At 33.6% G+C, this 23,636-nt stretch overlaps 1 protein-coding gene across 1 annotated transcript in view; it reads left to right on the top strand.

The window, feature by feature from the left end:
* Positions 1 to 16,942, top strand: part of LOC148940532 (uncharacterized) — a 39,061-nt gene extending 22,119 nt beyond the window's left edge. The window contains exons 3-4 of the mRNA XM_089105566.1: positions 15,062 to 15,560; positions 15,980 to 16,942. Coding sequence (XP_088961692.1) covers positions 15,062 to 15,560; positions 15,980 to 16,196 — 716 coding nt within the window. The 3' untranslated portion in view covers positions 16,197 to 16,942. The remainder of the gene's footprint in view (positions 1 to 15,061; positions 15,561 to 15,979) is intronic.
* Positions 16,943 to 23,636: the final 6,694 nt, after the last annotated feature.

Below are 23,636 nucleotides of genomic sequence, written 5' to 3'. Positions count from 1 at the left end.
CCATCCTCAGCAAGACAAAAATATATAAAAGAAAAAAGACTCACAACAACATGCGACCAATAAAACCAAATATTAAAAATTTTTCAAAGCAATCCTAGCATCCTTACTTCAGCGAAGTTTAACCAGGACTCAGTCCTGGTTGAAGATACGCCCTTTTAAAAATCTGTACACCTATATTAGTGTTTAACTTAGTTTCATACCCCTCTAATTGACCTGAAATGGAAAACTTGATACCATTCGCAAAAAAATCTGTTTACTTTCTTTGATAGCTTGGATACACTGACGCTATTTTGATTTGGTTAAATTTTAAGAGTAGAAGTAGCCCTGAAAGTTTGAACATAATACCCTCAGTCGTTCTTGGGATACTGCTGAGATGCCTTATTGGGAATTAGCATTAACACAGTGCATTTTGATTTAATCTTTAGGCAAAGTTTAGTTTTTAAACATAATGGGCAAATGGCTGGTTGGGCGTGGGACGGGGATTAGTTGCCCTCCAGTCACGTTCGACTTTTAAAAAGGGCATCAGCCTTTTTCTATTTTCAATCGAATGAGCCCTTTTCGAAGTTCCCAAGACAACTCCTTCGATACAATTATACGATTACTCCTTCGAGATAGATTATATATACATATATATATATATATATATATATATATATATATATATATATATATATATATATATATATATATATATATATATATATATATATATATATATATATATATATATATATATATATATATATATATATATATATATATATATATATATATATATATATATATATATATATATATATATATATATGCTCAAGGGATGCGATTGTATTAGCGCGTGAAGAAGATCGTGTTTTCAGCTGCATAATCTCAGCGTTTATACAATCAAGCTTGTTTGAAAGTTGAGACTGGGAGAGGAGGATTGAGTACAGTTTTAAATTCAGACTTTTTGAAAAGGTATCAAAGCTTGTTCCTGTCACAGCCGGCATCATTTGTCATTAGAAATAATTTCCTTGATCCGCCTTCATTAAATTAGAACTCCGTTTGATTCGTATCTATCTTTGTCTTGTCTCTCTTATGTCTATTAGAACTAATTTTTATTTGCAGGAGATGGTGCTAAATAGGATAATTGTAAGATTTTAATTTATTTATAACCCACAAATGAACATTAGAAATGACACTGCGGAGTAAATACAAAAGAAGAAAAAAATTAATAAAAACAACATCAATACAAAAACAAACAGCAAAAATACAATTTAACCTATATCACGATGAAAAAAGCAACCTAGGGGTCGATGACAGAAACAACATTACAAGTATTCATGATCATATTAGAAGCCAGACTGACCAGCTGCGCGCAACCATCAATGACACCATAACGGGATACAATATTTCTATTTCTGAAACGGCCGGGTAAATACATCAGATATTTACAGTATCTAAAATAACCATTTCCAAGTGTTAATAAATCTTTTTTTCTCAGCAGGTGGCGGAATCCAGATAGGAAATTTACTCCTGGTGAGCAAAAACTATTATAATGCCGAGCTTAGACCCTTACGGTGATAACGCCCTCTATTTGGAGATATATTACCATACGACACACGAATACTTTTTAATGCATTAGTAACCAACTCGGAGCAAGTTTCAGAAAAAGACGGGCAAAACGATATACCAAGCCACTTAATATTATCCAAACAAGGTAATGGAATTGAACAAAATTTTAGTGGAGATACAGAAGTTCTACTATTAAAGCACATAAACTCACACTTTACCACATTAACAGAAATGCCAATATCACTAACTAGAGAAGACAGCTTACGGAAATTAAACCGATATCACAAAAAAACACAGTAGGATGTAGATATTTTAAAGAAGTAGCGAGGACACATTTAAAAATATAAGCAGATAAAACACCACCCTGTCTAATGCCTTTCCTAACAGCTACCGAATCAGGAATATGTGACATTCACTTAAAACGCTCATAAGAATTATCATACCAATGTCGCAATATAGAAATAACTGAATAATTAACTCCGAAACAGGCAAGGGAATACAAGGCCTGGGCGTGAACAACATTGTCAAAGGCCCCGGAAATGTCTACTGTGCAGCAATACAATGAACGCTTTTAAGCAAAACCTCCCTTTAACGACCGGCTGAGCACATGATGTGCTTGGGGGCAGCCAACCCCTCTTTTAAATCCTAATTGAAAAGACGAAAAATCGCACTTAGAAATTATTTCAGGCAAAAGAATGTACTCAAAAATCTTCCTCACGAAGCAAGATACAGTAATCGGTCTGTAATTCGAGCGTGAATCTGGATCTTTACCTCGTTTAAGTATAGGCGTGACACTACCGGAAAGAAAACTATCGAGAACCAGAGATTGAGCTATACAAATCTGAAATAATAACTGCAGGTGTTTCAACAATAATGGGCAATCATAAGCAAAATTTCTAAAACATAGGCCATCACAATCAGTAGAATCTGATCTTTTTACTTTCTTCAGCGCGCGATATAAATTACTCATACTTATCGCAAGAACTCTATGTTGACAGAGACACTGGCAGGACCGAACTAAGTAGATTAGAAAAATGTTTCTGAACATACTGGTTAAATACGGAAAATATGTCAATATAGTGGTGCACAAAATTCATAAGGATTAATTTAGACTGAGCTGGGGGAGTACACTTACTTCTATTGATAACTCTATTCCAGGTCATTTTACTATTTGGAGCGTCCCACGCGTTGAGTCTTGCATTACGTAAACAGGATTTGTATTCTTTCTTCGTTTCTTTTTACTGTAAACACAGCGCTGGAAGTAGGTCGATCGCAAGTGTTCCACAGTCGCAACCAAAACTTTGCGCAGTTCTTTACTCTTTTCACTTCTGGATTTATATTCCACAGGGGTTTGCGAGACCCAGAACGCACGTGCTCAAACGGAACTGCAGCTTTTGTGGCCGACTTTAAACATTCTACAATCGGGTAATAATACGAATTTAGGTTTTCCTTTGAATCAGGGCAATTAATCAAAGTCTGGAGCCAGTGAAACGGGACTTTAATAGTTGAGAGCAGAGTGGATAAAGTAGTAGTACACATCTCAACGTTTATCCGATTCCAATTGGGTTTTTGATACCATTTCGAATGGGAACACTAAAGTGGGCTTGAACGTCAGGAGGCTCATTTAGGCACGAAATTGGGAGATGGTCATCACCGATTTTGTCTTCATCAACAGACACCTCGCGAACTTAGACACAATAATATGGTCGAGGTTGCATTTAACTTTAACCAAGGAAACTGGCTCCAAAAAAGCAGCTTCAAATTGTTGCTAAGTCTATTGAAAATTTTCAAAAATTTAGGTATCATCTTCTGTCACCCACCTCTTATAGAATAAAATTTTTATAACAGTTTTGGAAAGTTTTCTTTTAGAAAGGAAAATTTTTCTTTTTGAAACTTTTACCCATCGCTAAATCATTAATTCAAATCTATAAGTAAATTAGCTATAAAATTCCTTTAGATCTTGAAGATGCACTACCAAATGATGATGGAAATGACGTTGGAAATGATGATACTTTTTGTTTGCCTACAGAAGGATTTTTGAAGTGGAAGACTTTCTCAAAACGAGTAATTTCCAGATTTAAGTTTAAGTGCAGACTTCGAACATTGTTGACACGTATTGTTTTGGAGTATGGTCTGTTTTTTTCTTTTTTTCTTGTACTGTTGTGTGTTAAGATGGAATATTAAATTTTCAAATCCTTGGAGAAGTAAGCCTGAAACTCAAACAAGCCATTGATGGATTGTCTTCAAGCTAGAAGACTGAAAAATACAAATTTATACCTAAACCATTATCCAGCATTTTGAAAATGGGTTTTAGTCTATTGTTATCTTGCATACAAATCCATAAATGTAAATGGTATTTGAATTATTTACGGTATAGGTTTTAAACCTCTGCTACAGTCGGCCTTTTGATTGCCAGTGTAGGCAAGCCTAATTGATATTGTTATTATAAAAGTTATTGTTATATAATTGTTGTTATAAAAGTTGTTGATTTTGTCATATTTGGTATTACATTTAGAATGGATTAGTTTGTTGTATTGCTCAAAGCTAACCTAAGTGCATTAGTTGCAGGATTGACAGGAAGGAGAACATGAAGAAACAAATCAAAATACAAAATGGGTACAACGCAAACGAATAATTAGTCCAGAGTATAAGCTTATAAATTAACAAAAAAGGAACAAATCAATAAGAAGGAAAAATAAATTTCCTTTTTGTTGAAAGTGGGGAAGTGCAAGTCTCTAGGACAGGGTTTTTGACAATGGGATTTCAATTGTATACTTCTGTTTCTATTTCTTTATTCTAAATATTTTATTTATAATATTATTGTTCTATTCTAATATCTCTAATAATTATTAATGTTCGATTCTATTTATTAATTTATTTTATTTGAATTTAAGGGCATATTCTTCTTAGAAATGCTCAAAATTTTGTTTTCAGTCTTTAGACATCACTATGTTCCTAAATGGGGCAAGCTATTGTAAATAATTGCCAAAAATTTGAACAATGATTAAGTTTCATTATTGTTAACGCAAATTAGGATCTTGTCTAGAAATGATCAATGATAAAACAAATCTCAACAAAGCAATAGAGTAGTAGGGGGGTCAGAATTCTCGGGACTCACTGTTATAATCAACCATTTTAATGATCTGCTATATTTACTGCTCCTTTAGAAATGAAAAATAAGAGAAAGAATACTCATAGGGTTTCATGCTCTTTTTCCAAGTTTTTCCCAAAAAATTTTACTAGAAATTACTTTTTAAAAAAAAATAATAAATGGCATCCATTGAATCTGCTTTGAATCTTTTTTTCATATTTTTCTAAAGATCATTTAAATGTTGCCTACTGAAGCTGCTTTGAGAGTGAGGGCTCTAGGCGGAATTCAAAAGTCTTTTTAAGGGCTTTAGATAAACTTAATAAGCTTCCCACGGTCTTGCCCACACCATCATTAACGTATAAAGTATTTATGAAATTTTATGGTGTCTTAATTAGGGAATTATATGAAGTATTTGTGAATCTAAAAGTTTTTAATTGAACTTTTAAACAGTAATAAGCGTTGTTCTTATGCCCTTATAGTGCATGAGAAATAAGAAAACGGCCATATCAATGTTTCAAGCTCTTTCTTGATATTACCAAATAAAAAAATCTATTTTCTAGATTGACTTTTACTGTTAATACAAACATAAATAACAGTTGTTATTCCTGAATGTTAATTGTTGAAAACAGCAACTTAAAAGACTGTTTATATTTAAAAGTTTATGCTCCTTATTCAGTTTTTGGTGAATTGTTTTTCTGCTCCCTCTCGGTTTTAGTGTTTCGATCCAAGACAACAATTTTGATAAAGTTTTCTACGTTAGATTTAATTCTATTCTTGAGCTATATTTTTCGGAAATGTATTTTGACATTTTATGGTGATGCTTTTATAATATTTTTGTTGGAAATTTGTCTAATATCGTCAATACAAGGACAATTTTTCAATTGTTAGAGTAAGTTTAGATTCCTACCCAAGAAAAAGCCTTTTCAAGAATTTTTCAAAGTAATATAGTAGCTATTGCTTGATGAATTGACAGATAAAACATTGATTAATTGATTTAAACGAGTGGTGTTCTTTTTTTATGTGTATATTCTGGTATATTTGCGCGCCATGATAAAATTTTATATTTCAAACTCGTTGGGAAAATGTGATAGAAACTGAAATATATCTCCAGTGGGTGATCTTGAAGTTAGTATACTGGAATACCAAAGGTCTGCTGTTCACATGTGCGGGAGGACCCTTTTGTGCCTAAACTGGATATTTAAAGGGACAGTTCATTGGACAATTGTGTTGGTTTTACTTAAACTATCTTTTAGCATTGTGAAAAGGTGTAGCACAGTCTGTTGTTTAGGATATCTCTTCATGGAAACTTTATGATGCTTAAAAACTGAATCAAACGGCATTATGTATGTGTTACTTACTAATAAAACATTTTGGCAACATGTCGAGAACGTCCAAGAATATTGAATTGAAAATTTCAGAGCTGCTACTATTGCTACTTCTGTTCTTACAAATGAATTAATTCAAAAGAGTATAAGTGTATTTAGTTTGTGAAATTAGCATTGATACAAACTCTTAGGAATTGTATTAAGCTTAGTTTTCAGGGAAACTTAAGGAAGTGTAAAACTAAATCAAAGGATACTATGTGTGTCCATATTCTCAAAAGGGCGTATGTTTTCGAAAACTGTTGAAATTTTTTCCAACATCAAGGAGGCACACTTTTGCCTCTATAAAGAGGCGACCCACCACAATGTTAAGCGATTTCAGGTCCTAGATGTCGCAGAGAGACGGCGGTAATCGCATTTTGTAGCCAAAGCTCAAACTAAGAAACTTGCAAAATTTCATCCTCCTCCAACTTTATCTTCATGGGGTAAACTGGGCCGGAAGTTTCGACCCTCCCACCACAGCCCCCTTTAACGTTGTCTGATTGGGCTGAAATTTAGAGGTTAAGCTTTCCTAGGACTTGGGAGCTTATCCTTGAAATTTCAGCTCAATCCGATAACTCCTTCCCTGTTTTCAAAAAACCAAATATAGCAACTTAAAATTCATCATCATTTCTTATTTTTTCTTATCCACGCCTACAGGCCACAGTTGGCAACTGATCCGGGTGAATGACGACTCATTCGAAGCAGAATTTGACTTGTTAGGGCCTTTTGATATTTTCAGACCGAAAAAATTATCCCCCGAATTTACATTTACGAAAAACCTCGTTTTCCTATATTAGCCCATGTTAATTTTTCCCACCACAACCCCCCTTTAACGTTGTCTGATCGGGCTGAAATTTAGAGGATAAGCTTTCCTAGGGCCTGAGAGCTTATCCTCGAAATTTCAGCTCAATCTGATCACTCCTTCCTGTTTTCCTCCTGTTTTCCAAAAACCAAATATCAAGTTTTGTGGGAATTTGCTTGCGTCGAAAATAGATTCCATTTACTAAAAAACAATTACAATTGTGTCTCTTTAGTCCAGCGGTTGATACTCCAGACTGTCAGGTGTAAAACCCGGGTTCGATTCACCGTCAGAGCAAATTTTTTATATACTGAATTTAAACTTTAAAAAAGAAACTCAGTTTCTTTTTTAAATTATTTGAAAAAAATTACGTTTTCTAAAGAGTTAAAGAAGACTGAGTTACAAGGTCGACCCTTAAAACGTACAGGGATTAGGAGGCACAGTTGGGGGGCTGTTAAAGAGGCTGAGTCACAAGTTCGAACCTTAAAACGTAAGGTCAACCCTTAAAACGTACAGGGATTAGGAGGCACAGTTGGGGGGCTGTTAAAGAGGCTGAGTCACAAGTTCGAACCTTAAAACGTACAGGGATTAGGAGGCACACTTGGGGGGCTGCCGCCCCCATACCCCCGCTTTCGCAGCCTTTAAATAAAAAAAAAATTTTTTTTAAACTGAAGGTAAGGAGCGACATTAAATCTTAAAACGAACAGAAATTATTCCGTATATGAAAGAGGCTGTGCCCTCCTCAACGCCTCGCTCTTTACGCTAAAGTTTGACTTTCTCACAACTCTTTTTTTAAACAATAAAAACTTAAGCGTAAAGAGCGAGGCGTTGAGGAGGGCACAGCCTCTTTCATATACGGAATAATTTCTGTTCGTTTTAAGATTTAATGTCGCTCCTTACTTTCAGTTTAAAAAACTTTTTTATTTAAAGGCTGCGAAAGCGGGAGTTTGGGGGCGGCAGCCCCAACTGTGCCTGCTAATCCCTGTACGTTTTAAGGTTCGACCTTGTAACTCAGCCTCTTTAACTCTTTAGAAAACGTAGCTTTTTTCAAATAATATAAATAGTAAGCCAAGCTATGGCAAAGTTTGGCCGCAGTCACTAAATCACTTTTTGTCACATTTATTTTAGATTTTCATTTTTTTTTAAATTGTCACTAAAGTCAATTTTTTGCAGTCACAAATTGCAGAGCAGGCTGTTAGTAGAACTTAGTAATAGTAATATGCCACTGGAATAAAAAAAAAATTGAAATTCTAAAGCATCATCTTTAAATGTTTACAGATTAATTTTGCATAAGTTTTGTTTTTAATTTTCACCACAGGCTCTCGATTGTGCCCTCAAACCTGTTCAGGTAGACTGGGGGATCCGGATAGGTGGTGGCGATTCCTCTTCCAGCTGCTAGGCTTTGCACCCTTCAAATCAATCACATCAAACTCTTATTGTGAAGTCCCAACTTCAAGATTCTTAGTCACGCACTATCAGTTTTTTGTTGAAATATCCCCGTTTTGCCAAATCTTAAGTCCTATTTGTTTTTTCCGAAAATTTTTATTTTTTTACCATACCCCCTCCCCTTGATATTTGTGTACTTACTTCAAAGGTGACTGTCGAGATGAAGGGCGGGCTGCTGCTCCGGTTTTCTAGGTTTTTAGCCATGAATGATCAGTTTACTATTTTGGAATCGGATCCATTTTCGAAGGATTTTAGACTCTTTCGAAAATTATGAAATTTTTTTCGTAACTTCTAACCATTGTTTTATTAGATTTGGCCAACAGTAACCTCTGTTGAGTCGGATTTTATTCTCAATAATATTGGATTTTACTCAGAAAAATGAGTTTATTTAAGCATATTTTTCTCTCGGTTATTATGGGCCGGGATTTGCGTTCTATTAGTAACCTATGATGTGTGATGTTTTATTGCAGTAATATAATCTCGTTATTTTGTTACTTTCCTATTTGCTTCTTATAATGAATGATCAGAGAAAGAAAATGAATGAAATATTAGAGTTTTACCCTTCTCATCCAACAGCCAAACTGGAGGAATCTCATGGAGGCAAAATGTAAAAAAAAAAAAAACAGTGACTAGGACCTGTGCAATTGCTAAGCCTCTGTTCTGAATGCCTCTGAATAGTCGCTTTTTTCACTTTTTTTGAATAGAAAAGGCACTAGAATCGCTTTTCTTGCGCATATCGTTGCGACCGACTCCTGCTATGAATTCTTTTTTCTTGCTTTTCTTAGTAAAATTATCTCTGTTTCATTAATTATAAAAATATAGTATGAACTGGTTTCTGTGAAAAATAATTAAATGACTTGTTACAATTTTTTGCTTCAAATAATACAGTTTTTGAATAATTTTTAAATAAAATAGTGACAATAAAAAATTATGACTGTGATTTTTCTTTTAAATTGTTAAATGCCTCTTGGAAACAACCAAACCAATTTTAACATAAAAATTGGGGTATTGAGGAGAGGCAGAACTCGCTGAAAAGATTCTGAAGAAAATGTAAATGTTTAAGAGCATGCCATCTACTTGGAGTCTCTAATATGCATCCTTTGGTCCTAACTTCCTATCTCTCCTTTATAAAACTTGCTGTTATCAACAGTCACTCATCCCAAAAGCTTGCCCACTCTTTCTTTGAAAGTTTCAAAGAAAGGTAAATGCTTATTATACTCTTAATAAAGCGTATGCTACCTTTAATAGCAGAGAGTTTTTTTTGGAGTTTTTCCGTATCGCCTCTTTACATTGAACTTTTCTGTAAGACAAAGACTATATGATTCTGCAGATTAGTTTAAAATAATTAATTTTGATTGGTATCATATGATTTTAACGTATTTGGAACTAGCATAAAATAGATATTGTCTCGGTGCATATTTGTCTCCAAACATCTGTTGTTTTTTTGCTTTGTCTTCTCTTTTTTAGAACTTTTTTTTATTAAGTTTTCTTTTTAAGTATCTTTATAAGCCGTTTTAGGTATATTTGGCTTTTATTTACTGATACTTCAAAAAACCACTGTATTCATATGATTTTTTTTCAAAAAAAGAAAATGTTTTAGTTTCCATTGATTTTAATATAATTAATTAAAAAAAACTTTCCGAAAAATATGTTTTTCAAATAAAAGTAAAGGCCATTTTAAACTTAAGCTCTGCTGATACAAATACGTGTTAAATTTAAAACTAAAAACGACCAGAAATTACTATTAAAGAATAAATGAAACCCAAAACGAACAGAAATTAAATAAACAATCGTAGCAATAAACATACGACAAGTTATAATATAAATGAATAAATATATCTTAAAGTGAGTAATGCTTAGATTGAATAGGAAAATCAAGCTCAAAACGAAAAAGAATAGTTTGCCATTAAAGTATAAATGAAACTTAAAACGAACAGAAATTACATAAACAATCAATGCGAACAAACATACAATATATATTAATGTAAATGAATAAATAAATTTTGAAACGAGTGAAACTTAAATTGAATATGCACATCAGGTTTTAATCCAATAAAAATAACTACAAACAAGAGTTTGGGTATCGCCTCACTGCAGAAGCCTAAAACCTACTGCGTCATTGGCGCTTTACTGAAAACAATGCTTTCATTAGTTAAGATTTTAGGGAATAAATATCAGCATATGTATATTAAATTGACAATGCACATTTTTTTTCAGTAAACTCATTTGAATTTTTTTTCAGTAAAGTACAAATTATTTTCTGGCTTTTAGAAAGCATAGGGGTTTTAAACCCTACTCATATTAAATTATGCTCGTTTTGAGTTTGACTCTAATATTTATTTTAATATTTGTTCGTTTTGGGTTTCATTTATTTATTGATACTGATTTGGGGTAGTTGTATGCTTGGTAGATTATATGATAGTCCAGACGCCAGGTGTTGAAAGTGTGAATCATACCACGACGGAATGGGGCTGCTACGTGAATTAGCCTACCCTCCACCCCCTAAATTGACCATGCAGATTCAAAAATACCAATGGCACTTGCTTGCGAGTGGTGGAACACTCCGAAATTTGATATTTTATTATATTTTGGTGTTTCATGCAAGAAAATGCATGTTCCACAAAGTTTGAGGTGCAGTTTTCCACTCAAATAGAAATGCCTAGAAGCCATAGAATGTTTTCATAACAAACCAGCACGATTAGTTAGAAAAAATGGCAGAGTTAAAAAAAAAATGGCAAAACTATATGAGTCTTGAACAGTCTTGGAAAGTGTAAACAAAATCAAATTGAATATTAGATATATAATGATATTAATTGTTGGAAGATCCATCAGTTCAAGATTTTTTTTTCACTGTAATTTTATTTTCATTTTCAGTGCTGTAAGCTGGAAAATAATAAATTTGTAATATACGAGTAATTCGTTTTCAGTGAAGCACCAATGACGCAGAAGGCTTTAGGTTTTTACAGTTAAAGAAGGGGGCAGTATCCAAATTTTGTTTGTAGTGAAGCTATATTTGTCTTGACTAATCTTGAAAAGAAGTAATAAATTAAACTGAATATTTGATGCATAATGATATTAATTGCTAAAAGCTCATCAGTTCAAAATTTTACTGTAATTTTAATATTTATTTTCAATATTAAGTACAAAAGAAAACATTTGTAATATAATTTGTTTTCAGTAAAGTGCCAATGACGCAGTAGGTTTTAGGCTTCTGCAGTGAGGTGATACCCAAACTCTTGTTTGTAGTTATTTTTATTCGATTCAAACTTGATTTGCATATTCAATTTAAGTTTCACTCGTTTTAAGATCTATTTATTCATTTACATTAGAATATATTGTATGTTTGTTCGCATTGGTTGTTATTTAATTTCTGTTCTTTTCAAGTTTCATTTATACTTTAATAGCAAAATATTTGTTTTCGTTTTAAGCTTGATTTTCATATTCAATCTAAGCATTACTCGCTTTAAGATCTATTTATTCATTTATATTATTATTTGTTGAAAGTTTTTGCTATGATTGTTTATTTAATTTCTGGTCGTTTTGAGTTTGAATTTTAACATGTATTTGTATCTGCAAAGCTTAAGTTTAAAATGGCCTTTAGTTTTATTTGAATAACTTATTTTTTGAAAGTTTTTTTCATTAATTTTTATTCGCCTTTGATAGCAAATAGTTTCAAGTTTTTATGGCATGGGGGGGTTGCTTAATGTCCGATTATTCTTGACTTTAAAAAACGGATCTAGAACTTTCAATTTAAATCGAATGAGGCTTTTTTAAAAGCCTCATTTTAGAACTTTCAATTTAAAGCAAAGTCTATACGATTACCTCTTCGATAAAAACCTTATATATGAACAATAGACAGCTTGCATAACTTGTGGACAGCGATTAACAAAAATGAATGGATTGAAAAAATAGCTCCAATAAGGGGGTTTAGACAATCTCACTTGCTGACACAAAGGGATCACGACTGTTTGGAATTGACCTTAATAGGATTTTGTGTGCCAAAGCAATTTTACATCTATCTCAGAGTATGTATTTTAACCTTATAAGTGGATAATTATAATAAATTTCCTATGTGTTCTTCCCATACCAAACCCCTTGCCATAAGTTAAAAACCCCCTTTAATAAGTTATGCCCCACGGCATAACTTACAATGCCTACTCCCCGGCCTTGGTGGGCTGTGTCGACACCGGAGTTTTTTGTTAGCAGAACTTTGAATTATTTTAACAAAATGTCTATCTCAAAATTTTTATCTGATGCATTTGAGGCGTGGAGGAGGGGGGGGAGGGGCTAGTCACCCTCCAATCTCCTTTGACTCTTAAAAAGTGAACAAGAACTTTAAACTTTAATTCAAATTAGACCTCTCCAAATTTTATACGAGCATCCTTTCCATAAGAAATAATGGGAAGGATTCGAAGAATCCTTAAATTACAACTCTTGCCCTGAGGGCTTTGGGGGAGCTTTCATCCTCAAAGACATAATTTCCAGAACTTAAAACTACGTTTAATAAAATGACTGTCTCAAAATTTTTTTATTTGATGTGTTTGGGGAAAAGGTGGGCTTGAGAGGGGGGCTAGTTGCCCTCAAATCACTTTCGACTATTAAAAAGAGCACTAGCCCTTTGAATTTCCAATCGAATGAGCTTTTTTTTAAGTTTTTACGACACCGCTTCCTATAAAAACCTCCTATATCCCCAGGGCATAAATTAACACCCTTGCCCTGAGGGTTTTGGGGAAGTGTCCGCGTCAAAAATATATTTTCTATATGGAAATCACCTATGCTGAACGAAATGGCTATCTCAAAATTTTGATTGGATTTGTTTGGGGGAATGATGGGCGTGGGGGGGGGGGTAGTTGCCATCCAGTCAGTTTCGAGTATTAAAAAGGGCACTAGCCCTTTGAATTTACAATCGAATGAGCCTTTTTTGAAATTTCTACGACAACGCCTTCTATAAAAAACCTTATATGCCCCCAAGTAATATCTTAAAACCCTTGCCCTGAAGGTTGTGGGGGAGTTTCCTCCTCAATAACATATTTTCCATCTGGAAATCAACTACGCTGAACAAAATGGCTATATCAAAATTTTGATTGGATGTGTTTGGTGAAATGATGGGCGTCGGGAGGGGGGGGGGTAGTTTCACTCCAATCACTTTCGACTATTAAAAAGGCACTAGCCCTTTAATTTCCAATCAATTGAGGTTTTTTTGAAGTTTCTACGACAACAACTTCGATAAAAACCTTATATGCACCCTGGGCATAGCTTAATATCCTTTCTCTGAGGTTTTTGGGGAAGCCTCCTCCTCAAAATATATTTTCTATGTAGAAATCAACTAAGCTGAACAAAATGGCTTTCTCAATATTTTGCTTGGATGTGTGTGGGGAATTGATGGGCGGGGGGGGGGGGGGGGCTAGTTGCCCTTCAATAATTTTCGACTAATAAAAAGGGCACTAGAACTCTCGATTTCCAATCGAATGAGCCCCCTTTGAAGTTTTTACGACGATCCATTCCATATGAAGTGCATCTGGGGAAAAATAAAATAATAATAATAAAACATTGGAGCTGTATGCTCTTTACTTTAGGCAACGCTATAGCGTTGCCTCTGATACTAAGAGTTGAAGATAGTGCAATAAGACTAGGGTGCAGTCAGGTGCAAATAAGTGAAAATCTGGTGCATTATGGCTAAGACTAGGCTGCCATTAGCTTTAATGTCATAAGGATGATTTTAATAAAAACAGGGAATTGCTCATAAATTTTTGTTCATTTATATCGAAACTGGAGTGCAACCTGGACATTATGCAGCATGGATTTCTGACAAAGTTTTGACAGTTGACGTTTGGTTGTTTTCGCCAGTGACTTAATCTTATTCTTTAGTCTTTGTATGGGTTCATTTGATGGAGATTTAAGATTCGAAAGACAGGGAGGAAAAATATTAGATGTCAGGATTGTTACATTTAGCGAAATGTATATTTTGGAGATGTTATGTTGTTGGTGCATGGAGTTCTTTATGACTTGTTTCGCTTTTTCTATGTGGCAACCAGCATAAATTATGTTTTTTGCTTTTTGATGTCTCAAAATATCTTGAAATTTCCCCAAAAAAGCTAACACATATGTGATAGTAAAAAGAGGGTGGGAGGAAAAACTGTGTTACCTACTCTTTATAACTAAGACATTTGAATATGTAAAACAAACGAATCTTAAGAAAAATTGACTTAAAAGAGCTTCACTATAAATTTGTTATTTGCTTTTAAGATAAATCTTCGATAGTTTTGACCATCCTTGACAAACTCTTTTAATATTATGTAGCATTATTTAAAATACTATATACAAAACAAAAATATAGCAAATTATTACAAACTGATATCAGTTTTATATGTGAATAAACTGCGTTAATTGGTAAAAGTAGAAAGTTAACATAACATAGTCCATGAATAGTATATAGAAATATCTAATAGATGAACCCACGTTTAAGCAGATTGTTGTCTAACCTTAAGCTTAAGATTTTAAAGTAGCCGAACTGTTATAAAAGCTCTTTTCGTTTAAATTCAGTGTGTGCTGTGTTTCACGAGTGATACTTAGAAAACATGGACTAAAGGTCAAAATTTAGCGTAAATAACAATTATAAAAAACACCTCGGTTCTTTATTCAGTACCAAAGAAATAAAGAATTCGTAACATAATTAGAATAGCGTTTCATGTTCGTTGTTATAAACTAATTACCTATAGAAGAGTCATCGGAAATTAATGTATGTAGCTCTGAGGTAAAAATTGTCAAAAGAGAAATAATTTATTTTGAGTAAATTTTACATTATTTTAGTTTTTCCTGTGGGAGCATTCTTTTATAACGGCATCGTGTGGACTCAAGTGGAATGTAAAACGTCTAGCAAGCCTGGTTGGACAAGAATATGTCTAAAAACAGAATTAAATTTGAATTTTCAAGGTGAGATACCAAGTAACATTAGTGTATTTGCTGAAGATAATGTAGCAAAAGACGAGAATTTTCATTGTGAAGAAAAATCTTTCAAGTGTAATGTATGTGAAAAAATATACCGCCAAAAATCCAATCTATCAAGTCATCAAAGAACTCATACTGGAGAAAAGCCTTTCGAAAAACTTTTCGAGTGTGATGTATGTGAGAAAAGTTTTTCTTCAAGTTACAATTTAAATATTCATCGAAAAACTCATACTGGGGAAAAACCTTTCAAGTCCGATGTGTGTGAGAAAACATTCTTCCAAATCTCCATCCTATCTTATCATAGAAAGACTCATACTGGGAGAAAACCCTTCCAGTGCGATACATGCAATAAATGTTTTACATCAAAACAATTTTCATTTTGTCACCTAAGAACTCATACTTGAAGAAAACCGTTCCAATGTGATGTGTGTGAGAAAACATTCATCGCTATCTCCATCCTATCATATCATCAATTGATTCATACTTGAGAAAAACGTTTCGAATGTGACGTATGTAAGAAACGTTTTATATCAAACTCCAATTTATAAATTCATCTAAAAACTCGTACTGGAGACAAATCTTTCCAATGTGATATATGTAATAAATGTTTTACATCAAAACATGGTTTATTTTATCATCAAAGAACTCATACTGGGGAAAAACCTTTCAAATGCGGTATGTGTGAGAAAACCTTCATCACCAGCTCTACCCTATCTTATCATCAAAATACTCATGCTTGAGAACAACGCTTCCAATGTGATGTATGTAAAGATGTTTTACTTCAAGTTCTAATTTATATATTCATCGAAGAACTCATACTGGAGAAAAATCTTTCAAATGTGATGTATGTGAGAAAACATTCATCCATAAATCCTCCCTGTCACATCATCAAAGAACTCGTACTGGAAAAAAACCTTTACAATGTGATATATGTAATAAATGTTTTACATCAAAACATGGTTTATCTTATCATCTAAGAACTCATACTGGTGAATAACTTTACAGTGTGTGAGAAGTTATTCAGACCAAAATCTACCCTATCTGATCATAAAAGAACTTATACTTGAGATAAACCTTTCCAATGTTAAATGTGTTAGGAAATATTTCCCAAAAAGTCCCAGTCATCTACCCATCAAAATACTGGAGAAAAGGCTTGTAAATGTGATGAATGTAAAGAATGTTTACTTCAAACTCTACGTTAAGCAATCACCAAAGAACTATACTGGAGAAAAATCTTTCAATCGTGATTTTGATAAGAGACATTTTACTTTCAGTTATGATTTACGATTACCTAAATCGTATTTACGATAAGTTACGATTTCAATTACAGAGAGAATTTATACATGTAAAAAATAGATCGAATATGATGTATGTCAGAAACCTTTTACTTCAAGCCGTAATTTATCTTTTAGTGGGAAACTCAGGGTTTGTTGTACAAGTTTATTTTGTATGTTTTTAGTATTGATTTTGTATTTAGTTTTATTTGACTACCTGCAGTTTAATATGAAATTAACCAAAAGCATAAATATCAATCCTATGTAAAAAAAAAGAAGATATTCTATGTTTATTGATGCACGTGAACCCGCTGAGACCATGTTATTTAATATATTCAAGTTAGTATATTTAACATATTTTGTTGTGTTAATAAGTTGAACCAAAATTTGTAGTTTTGGATGCTAAATTTTGCAGAGAAAGAACCAATAGTTTTTTTTCTAATTGGCTTAAAAGCTTAGCATAATCAAAATAGAAGGAGAAGAATATTTTTTTCACGCCAAACAATATTCAAGTAAAGATTGTTTTTTTTACTGTGAACCACTTTAAACTTAAAACTACGTTTCCCTATGCCAGGGGGATCTTAATATATAGACAGAATTCAGTTTTGCAGTACCGGGTCCAAGAATTGATCAAAACAATTCTTAGGGATGCATAGGTTCATTAAATATAGACCCTAAGGCTTAATTAGGACATTTAAGAAAGATTATTATTCTAATTAAACGGCCCTTAAGTTTCAGGAGTAGTTGTTAAGGAATTGGGACAAAAAGTCAAACTTTAGCCTAGAGAGCGAGGTATGGAGGATAGAGCAGCCCCTCTAATATACGTAATGCTTTCTGTTCGTTTTAATTTTTTATGTTGCTCCTTACTTTCAGTTGAAATAATTTGGTTTTTTATTTAATTTCTGATCGTTTTTAAACAGTGCCAGGAAATGTGGCTCCCCTCCATGGAAAATTCGTTCACCCCACGGAAAATTCCTCAATTGAAATTTTCCCCACGAATAACAACCCCCCCCCAAGAAAATGTCTTTCAGAAAATTCTGTTCTACCTAAAAATTTCTTGCGGACGATTCCGGTTAAAAAAAAATTTCTTAGTGCACTTTCATTAGAAGAAAACTTTAATTTTTCATTGTTTTTAAAGTCGTGGCGGAAATCCCCTCCTCCTTGAAATTTTTCCGCAAATACCCCGCCCCCTAGTAGAAAGTTTTTCTTGCAGAAAATTCCCTCTGGAGAATTTATCCCGTGGGAAACTCCCCATGGAAAATTTACCCCCTTCTTACGGAAAGATACTCTTGACAACTCTAACCCAATAAAAATTTTCCCTTGGACAATTCCCCTTAGCATCTCCATATGTAAAACTGAGTTGGCACAGAGATATTGAGACTAATAAAAAGAATTTCATATAGGAATTCTGGCAAATTCTCCCATTTAAAATTTTTCTCTTTATGGTAACTGCAGACTGGAACCACAGAAATCAAATTCTCGGCAGAAGCTGTCCCAATTAATTTAACAACTATTGATCATAAGAGTGTATAGTGTAAAGTATTAGGGATTCTTAATAATAATTGTCAAGTTTCTGACATACATCATATTCGATCGGGGGTTATGTGGGAGGATCTTTCCATGAAGGAAGTTTTCATGGGGAAAGGGGCATTGCTATGAAGGGGACGCCGGATTTCCCAGCATTATTCAAAAAAGATCAGACATTATATATATAAAAAAAAGAATGTTTTCAACTGAAAGTAAGGAGTAACATCAAAACTTAAAACGACAGAAAACATTACGTATATGATTGGGTTCACCCCCTAGTCAATACCTCGCTCTTTAAGTCAAAGATTTTTTAGTACTTTCACTGGAGCTACCTTCATCTTTTATTCGTTAAGATTTGAAACCGTTGTTGATATACGTGAGAAATCATTCAGCCGCAAATCCTACTTATCAGATCATCAAGGAACTCATACTGGAAAAAAACCTTTCCAATGTGATATATGTAATAAAGGTTTTACAAAAAAAGGGTTTATCTTATCATCGAAGAACTTCACCTTTTTTTCATTTTAACTTTTGAACTTTTTTTCATCTTTTTTTTTTTTTTATTTTTCATTTTGCTATTTTCTTTCCTATAATAGTTTATTTTATCGAAGAACTCATACTGGTGAATAACCTTACAATGTGTGAGAAACTATTTTGACCAAAATCCACCCTATCTGACCATAAAAGAACTTATAATTTAGAAAAACCTTTCCAATGTTAAATATGCTAGGAAAAATTTCCCAAAAAGTCCCAGTTATCTACCCATCAAAATACTGGAGAAAAGGCTTTCGAATGTGATGAATGTAAAGAGTGTTTACTTCAAACTGTACTTTGTGCTATCATCAACGAACTATACTTTATAAAAATCTGTCAAGCGTGATTTTGGTAAGAGACATTTTACTTTCAGTTACGATTTACGATTACCTAAATCGTATTTACGATCAGTTACGATTTCAATTACAGAGAATTTATACATGTTAAAAATAGATCGAATATGATTTATGTCAGAAACTTTTTACTTCAAGCTGTAATTTATCTTATAGTGGGAAACTCAAGGGTTTGTTGTACAAGTTTATTTTGTATGTTCTCAGTGTTGATTTTTTTTTTTTTTTTTTTTTTTTTTTTTTTTTTTTTTGACTACCTTCTGTTTAATGTGAAATTAACCAAAAGCATAAATATTAATCCTATGTAAAAAACAAAAAAATATGTTCTATGTTTATTGATGCACGTGAACCCGCTGAGACCATGTTTATTAATATATTCAAGTTACTATATTTAACATTTCTTGTTGTGTTAATAAGTACAACCAAAATTTTTAGTTTTGGATGTTTAATGGAAAAAGTCGAGTTTAACTTAGATTTGCTTATTATAAAACATTTGATCCAAAAGATATGAATCATCTTAGCACAATTGATTATTTCTCATGAAATAGAGGAGAGAAACAATTTGGCTTCTGGGTTTAGTGTTTGGTGTCAGGGTGCTCGTAAATAGGAAATAAAACTTTTTCCAGCAAAAAGTTTTAAACGTATAGTCATGAGTAGTTCAAATCATACTACATTTTGCAGAAACAGGCTCGGGTTTTCATACCGCCTCCTCTTGTTAAAGTTAAACCGAGGAAAGAATCAAAAATTAAGGAGTCTTTTGGTCAAGGGAAACTTCAAGTCTTTGGGTCGAGACCAGGTATGGAAATAGTTTCAAAGTGGCCTGTAGCAGAATTCTACAGAATTCCAAAAGTTGCCGACACTTTAGAAGCACAACTTGTGTTTTGACACAAGTACTCTCATATCTAAAATGGTGCTTCAGACAAAATCTCCGACAAATTTAAGAAGTAGCATTGCTAAATTCAACACTTTTTACGACAGGTTAGACGAATTAACGTAAAAATGCTGAAGTTTTTCACCTCTTCTTTCTTCTAAATAATTTGCGTGAAAGAACCAATAATATTTTTTTTCTAATAGGCTGAAAAGCTTAGCATAATCAAAATAGAAGTAGAAGAATATTTGTTCATGCCCAGCAATATTCAAATAAAGATTGTTTTTTACTGTGAACCACTTGCCTCGTTTGCCAGGGAGATCTTAATATACAGACAGAATTCAGTTTTGCAGTACAGGGTCCAAGAATTATTAAAAACAATTTTTAGGGATGCATAGGTTGTCAAATATAGTTGCTAAAGATTTACTAGGATATTTAAGAAAGATTGCCGTATTATTCTAATTAAACAACCCTTAAGTTTCAGGAGTTGTTCTTAAGGAATTGGGACAAAAAGTCAAACTTTAGCGTAAAGAGCGAGGTATTGAGGATATAGCAGCCCCCCTAATATACGTAATGCTTTCTGTTCGTTTTAAATTTTTATGTTGCTCCTTACTTTCAGTTGAAAAAATTTGGTTTTTTAGTTAATATCTGATTCTTTTTAAATAGTGCCAGGAAATCTGGCTCCCCTCCATGGAAATTTCGTTCTCCTTATGGAAAACTCCTCAATGGATATTTTTTCCCACGAATAATCCCCCCCCCCCACCCCAGGAAAATTCCTCCCAGAAAAATACTATTCTAGCTAAAAATTTCCTCCCAAAAATTTCTTGCGAACGATTCTGGATGAAAATTTTTTCTTAGCGTACTTTCATTTGAAAAAGAATTTAATTTTTGATTGTGTTTAAAATCATGGCGGAAATCCCCTCCTCCTTGGGAAATTTTTCCACAAATACCCTGCCCCCTAGTAGAAAGTTTCTCTTGCAGAAAATTCCCCTGGAGAATTTATGCCGTGGAAAACGTCTCCTGTGAAAAATCCCAGCACCCTCCTTACGGACAGATACTCTTGACAACTCTAAACCAATAAAAATTTTCCCTTGGACAATTCCCCTTACCATCTCCATATGTAAAATTGAGTTGGCAAAGAGAGAGTGAGACTAATAAAAGAAATTCATATAGGAATTCTGGCAAATTCTGCCATTTAAATTTCCCTTGGAAATTTCACTCCCTGGGAACTTCCCTCCCAATGGAAAACTGAAAATTTACCTCCCTCCTCCATACCAAAAATGTATGCATGCTTCCCAGTAACACATACGACCTTTCTCTATGGACTGTGGGGGTCTTGTTATCTCCGAAGGTATAATTTTGAGCCTTTCAACTATGCTGAACAATATGGCTATCTTAATATTTCGATCGGAAGAATTTGAGAAAAAAGGAGGATTGGAGGGGGCTAGTTACCCTCCAATCTGTTTGGTCACTTAGAATGGGCACTAGAACTTTTAATTTTCGTTCGAATGAGCTCTGCCCCCGTATTCTAGGACTATTGGTTTGATGCGATCACCCTTGGAGAGAACAAACAAACAAAAACAACTAATCAATTAAATACTCATTCCTGATCGTTCATATGGCAAAAATACAAAACCCTACATTTTTGCAGATGGGATCTTGAAACTGCTACACTAACTTTTTCGATAACGCTCAATCTGATGGTGTGATTTTGATTAAGATTCGTTGACTTTTAAGAGGAGTTTTCCCCCTTTTTCGCTAATCGTGGAAATTTTTTTAGGCTTGTAGCCTTTGACATGCAAACTTAATGAATCTTATATGTTTGGAATCATTATATCAAGCCAATTCTTTTGATATGATGTCTAATAGTATCAGAATTCTTTTTTTACAATTCGGTTACTATTGAACCGCGAATTCTTAGAAAAAGTTGTTTGAGAATGAAGATTCTAATGCTCAGGTGTTCCTGCAGTAATAACATGGCTTACCGCAGATCCAATTAAAAGTGTGATGGGTGGGTTTGTCACTCATTTACTTAGGCATGCTGAAAACGATGTTCATAAAAGGAATCGCAAGAGCACGGACAGTCAAATCAAGTAATTCTTGGTGAACAGGAGGGCCTGGCCATTTTAATTAAGAATAATATACCGAGGATTATCCTAATTGGCTGTTTCTGTCGTTTATTTTCTATTTGTTTGTCTGCTGCCTGTAAAAAAAAAAAAAAAAAAAAAAAAAAAAAAAAAAAAAAAAACTTCCATCCAACATCGTGCAATTTAGGCATGACATCTATAAATACATTTTGGAAAGTGACAAGAAGAACTGAAAGATTTTTAGTATTCTATCTGTCGCCATTCCTACCAGTTGTGGAACACCAACTACTTCTTCTATTCTATCAGTTCGAACAGATTCTAAGCGTGATTTTTTTCTCGGGTGTTTATATTTTTATTGTTTCCAAGTAGCCAGTATGCTCTTTACCTCTATAGGTATTGTCATTGTGACTGGAGTGTATGTCACTATCTTTAGAGATTGACGAGAAACTCTCCAAACTATAGGTGTGGTGAAAGCGATTCAAAATCGCATTTCTGAAGATACAGGCTAGTATAGTCTTTAAAAACAGCATATATGAAGTCTGTAAATGCCTATAGTATAAAATAATACCTTAATTGTTTTGAGATTTCAAAGGTATGCCCAAAATATGGGATGATCTGGAACGACAAATGCTATTGAGTTGCAAAAAAAAAACTGAAGAAGTTATACATTTTTAAAAATAATGCATCTTCAATTCAGTAGAGGATTATTTTTTACAACACTGGTGGATCCAGGGGGCGGGGGCCACTGGACCCCCTAGATATTTTCTGGCTCCCTCTTAACCTGTTGTTTTACTTTTTTTTTTAATCTTTGTTTAGAATAATTAGGTCAATAACTGACACCTTTGTAACATTGCCCCCCTCCCTGATATTTTGCTCATGTGTACCTTTGTCATATTGGGTTACACCGAAGATTTCGCTCTAGGTCCTCTCCTGTTTGACGAATTATTGATAATTTTCTGTAAGTTGATAGCATGTCCCTTTCAGTAGTTCAACTAGAAACTGTTTTTAAGAGTTCAAGAATCAAAACCTGAGGCACCGATATCAAGTTGCGTGAAGCAGAATTTTTTACCATGTATGTTTTATAGTCTGAATATTTCATTACAAAAACTTACATTTCGTCTTGACAAATTTGGTTGAGTGTTTTCCCTCTACAGCTTTAATGGTTGCGAGTCAGGAGCTTAAAATTACTTAATTGCTTAAAATGGCATACTGCAGTGAATGAAAACCAGTAGTCATTAAGGGTACTACTTGGCAGGGGCGTCCCGAGGGAGCGGGCAGGGGCGCGCCGCCCCCTCCCCAACTTTGTTTGAATTGGGTAAAATTTTCGCCGAAGGCAAAAGTTATGGCTGAAATTTTGCAAAATCGGCCGAAATTTAGAAAAATTCTTGATTTCTGCAGAAAAATTTGGCATAAATCAGGTAGTGATTCGGTAATATTTTGCAAAATCGGCCGAAATTTAGCAAAATTCTTGATTTCCGTAGAAAATTTGACATAAATCAGGTAGTAATTTGGTAAAATTTACGAAGATTGCCCCCCCCCCCCCGATAAAATGAGCCTCAGGATGCTCTTGCTACTTTGAGACGCAACATGTCGAGAAAAATATATTGAAGATTTAGTAGTAGTTGTAGAATTATTACACAATTGACGGTTCATGTCTCTCATATAGTTTTTCCTGTAGGGAAAAATTTAGGGAACGCCATAACATCAATTCTCTCTTGAAAAAAATCTCAAAATATTTTAAAAAAAGCAGTAGACATTAACACAGAACCTGTCACAAATAGACCTTTGAGGTTATCT

Source organism: Artemia sp. Qi Xiang Cuo, chromosome 19, assembly GCF_049724085.1.
Source record: "Artemia sp. Qi Xiang Cuo chromosome 19, ASM4972408v1, whole genome shotgun sequence".
NCBI lineage: Eukaryota > Metazoa > Arthropoda > Branchiopoda > Anostraca > Artemiidae > Artemia > Artemia sp. Qi Xiang Cuo.
This window is presented reverse-complemented; position numbering and strand designations above follow the sequence as displayed.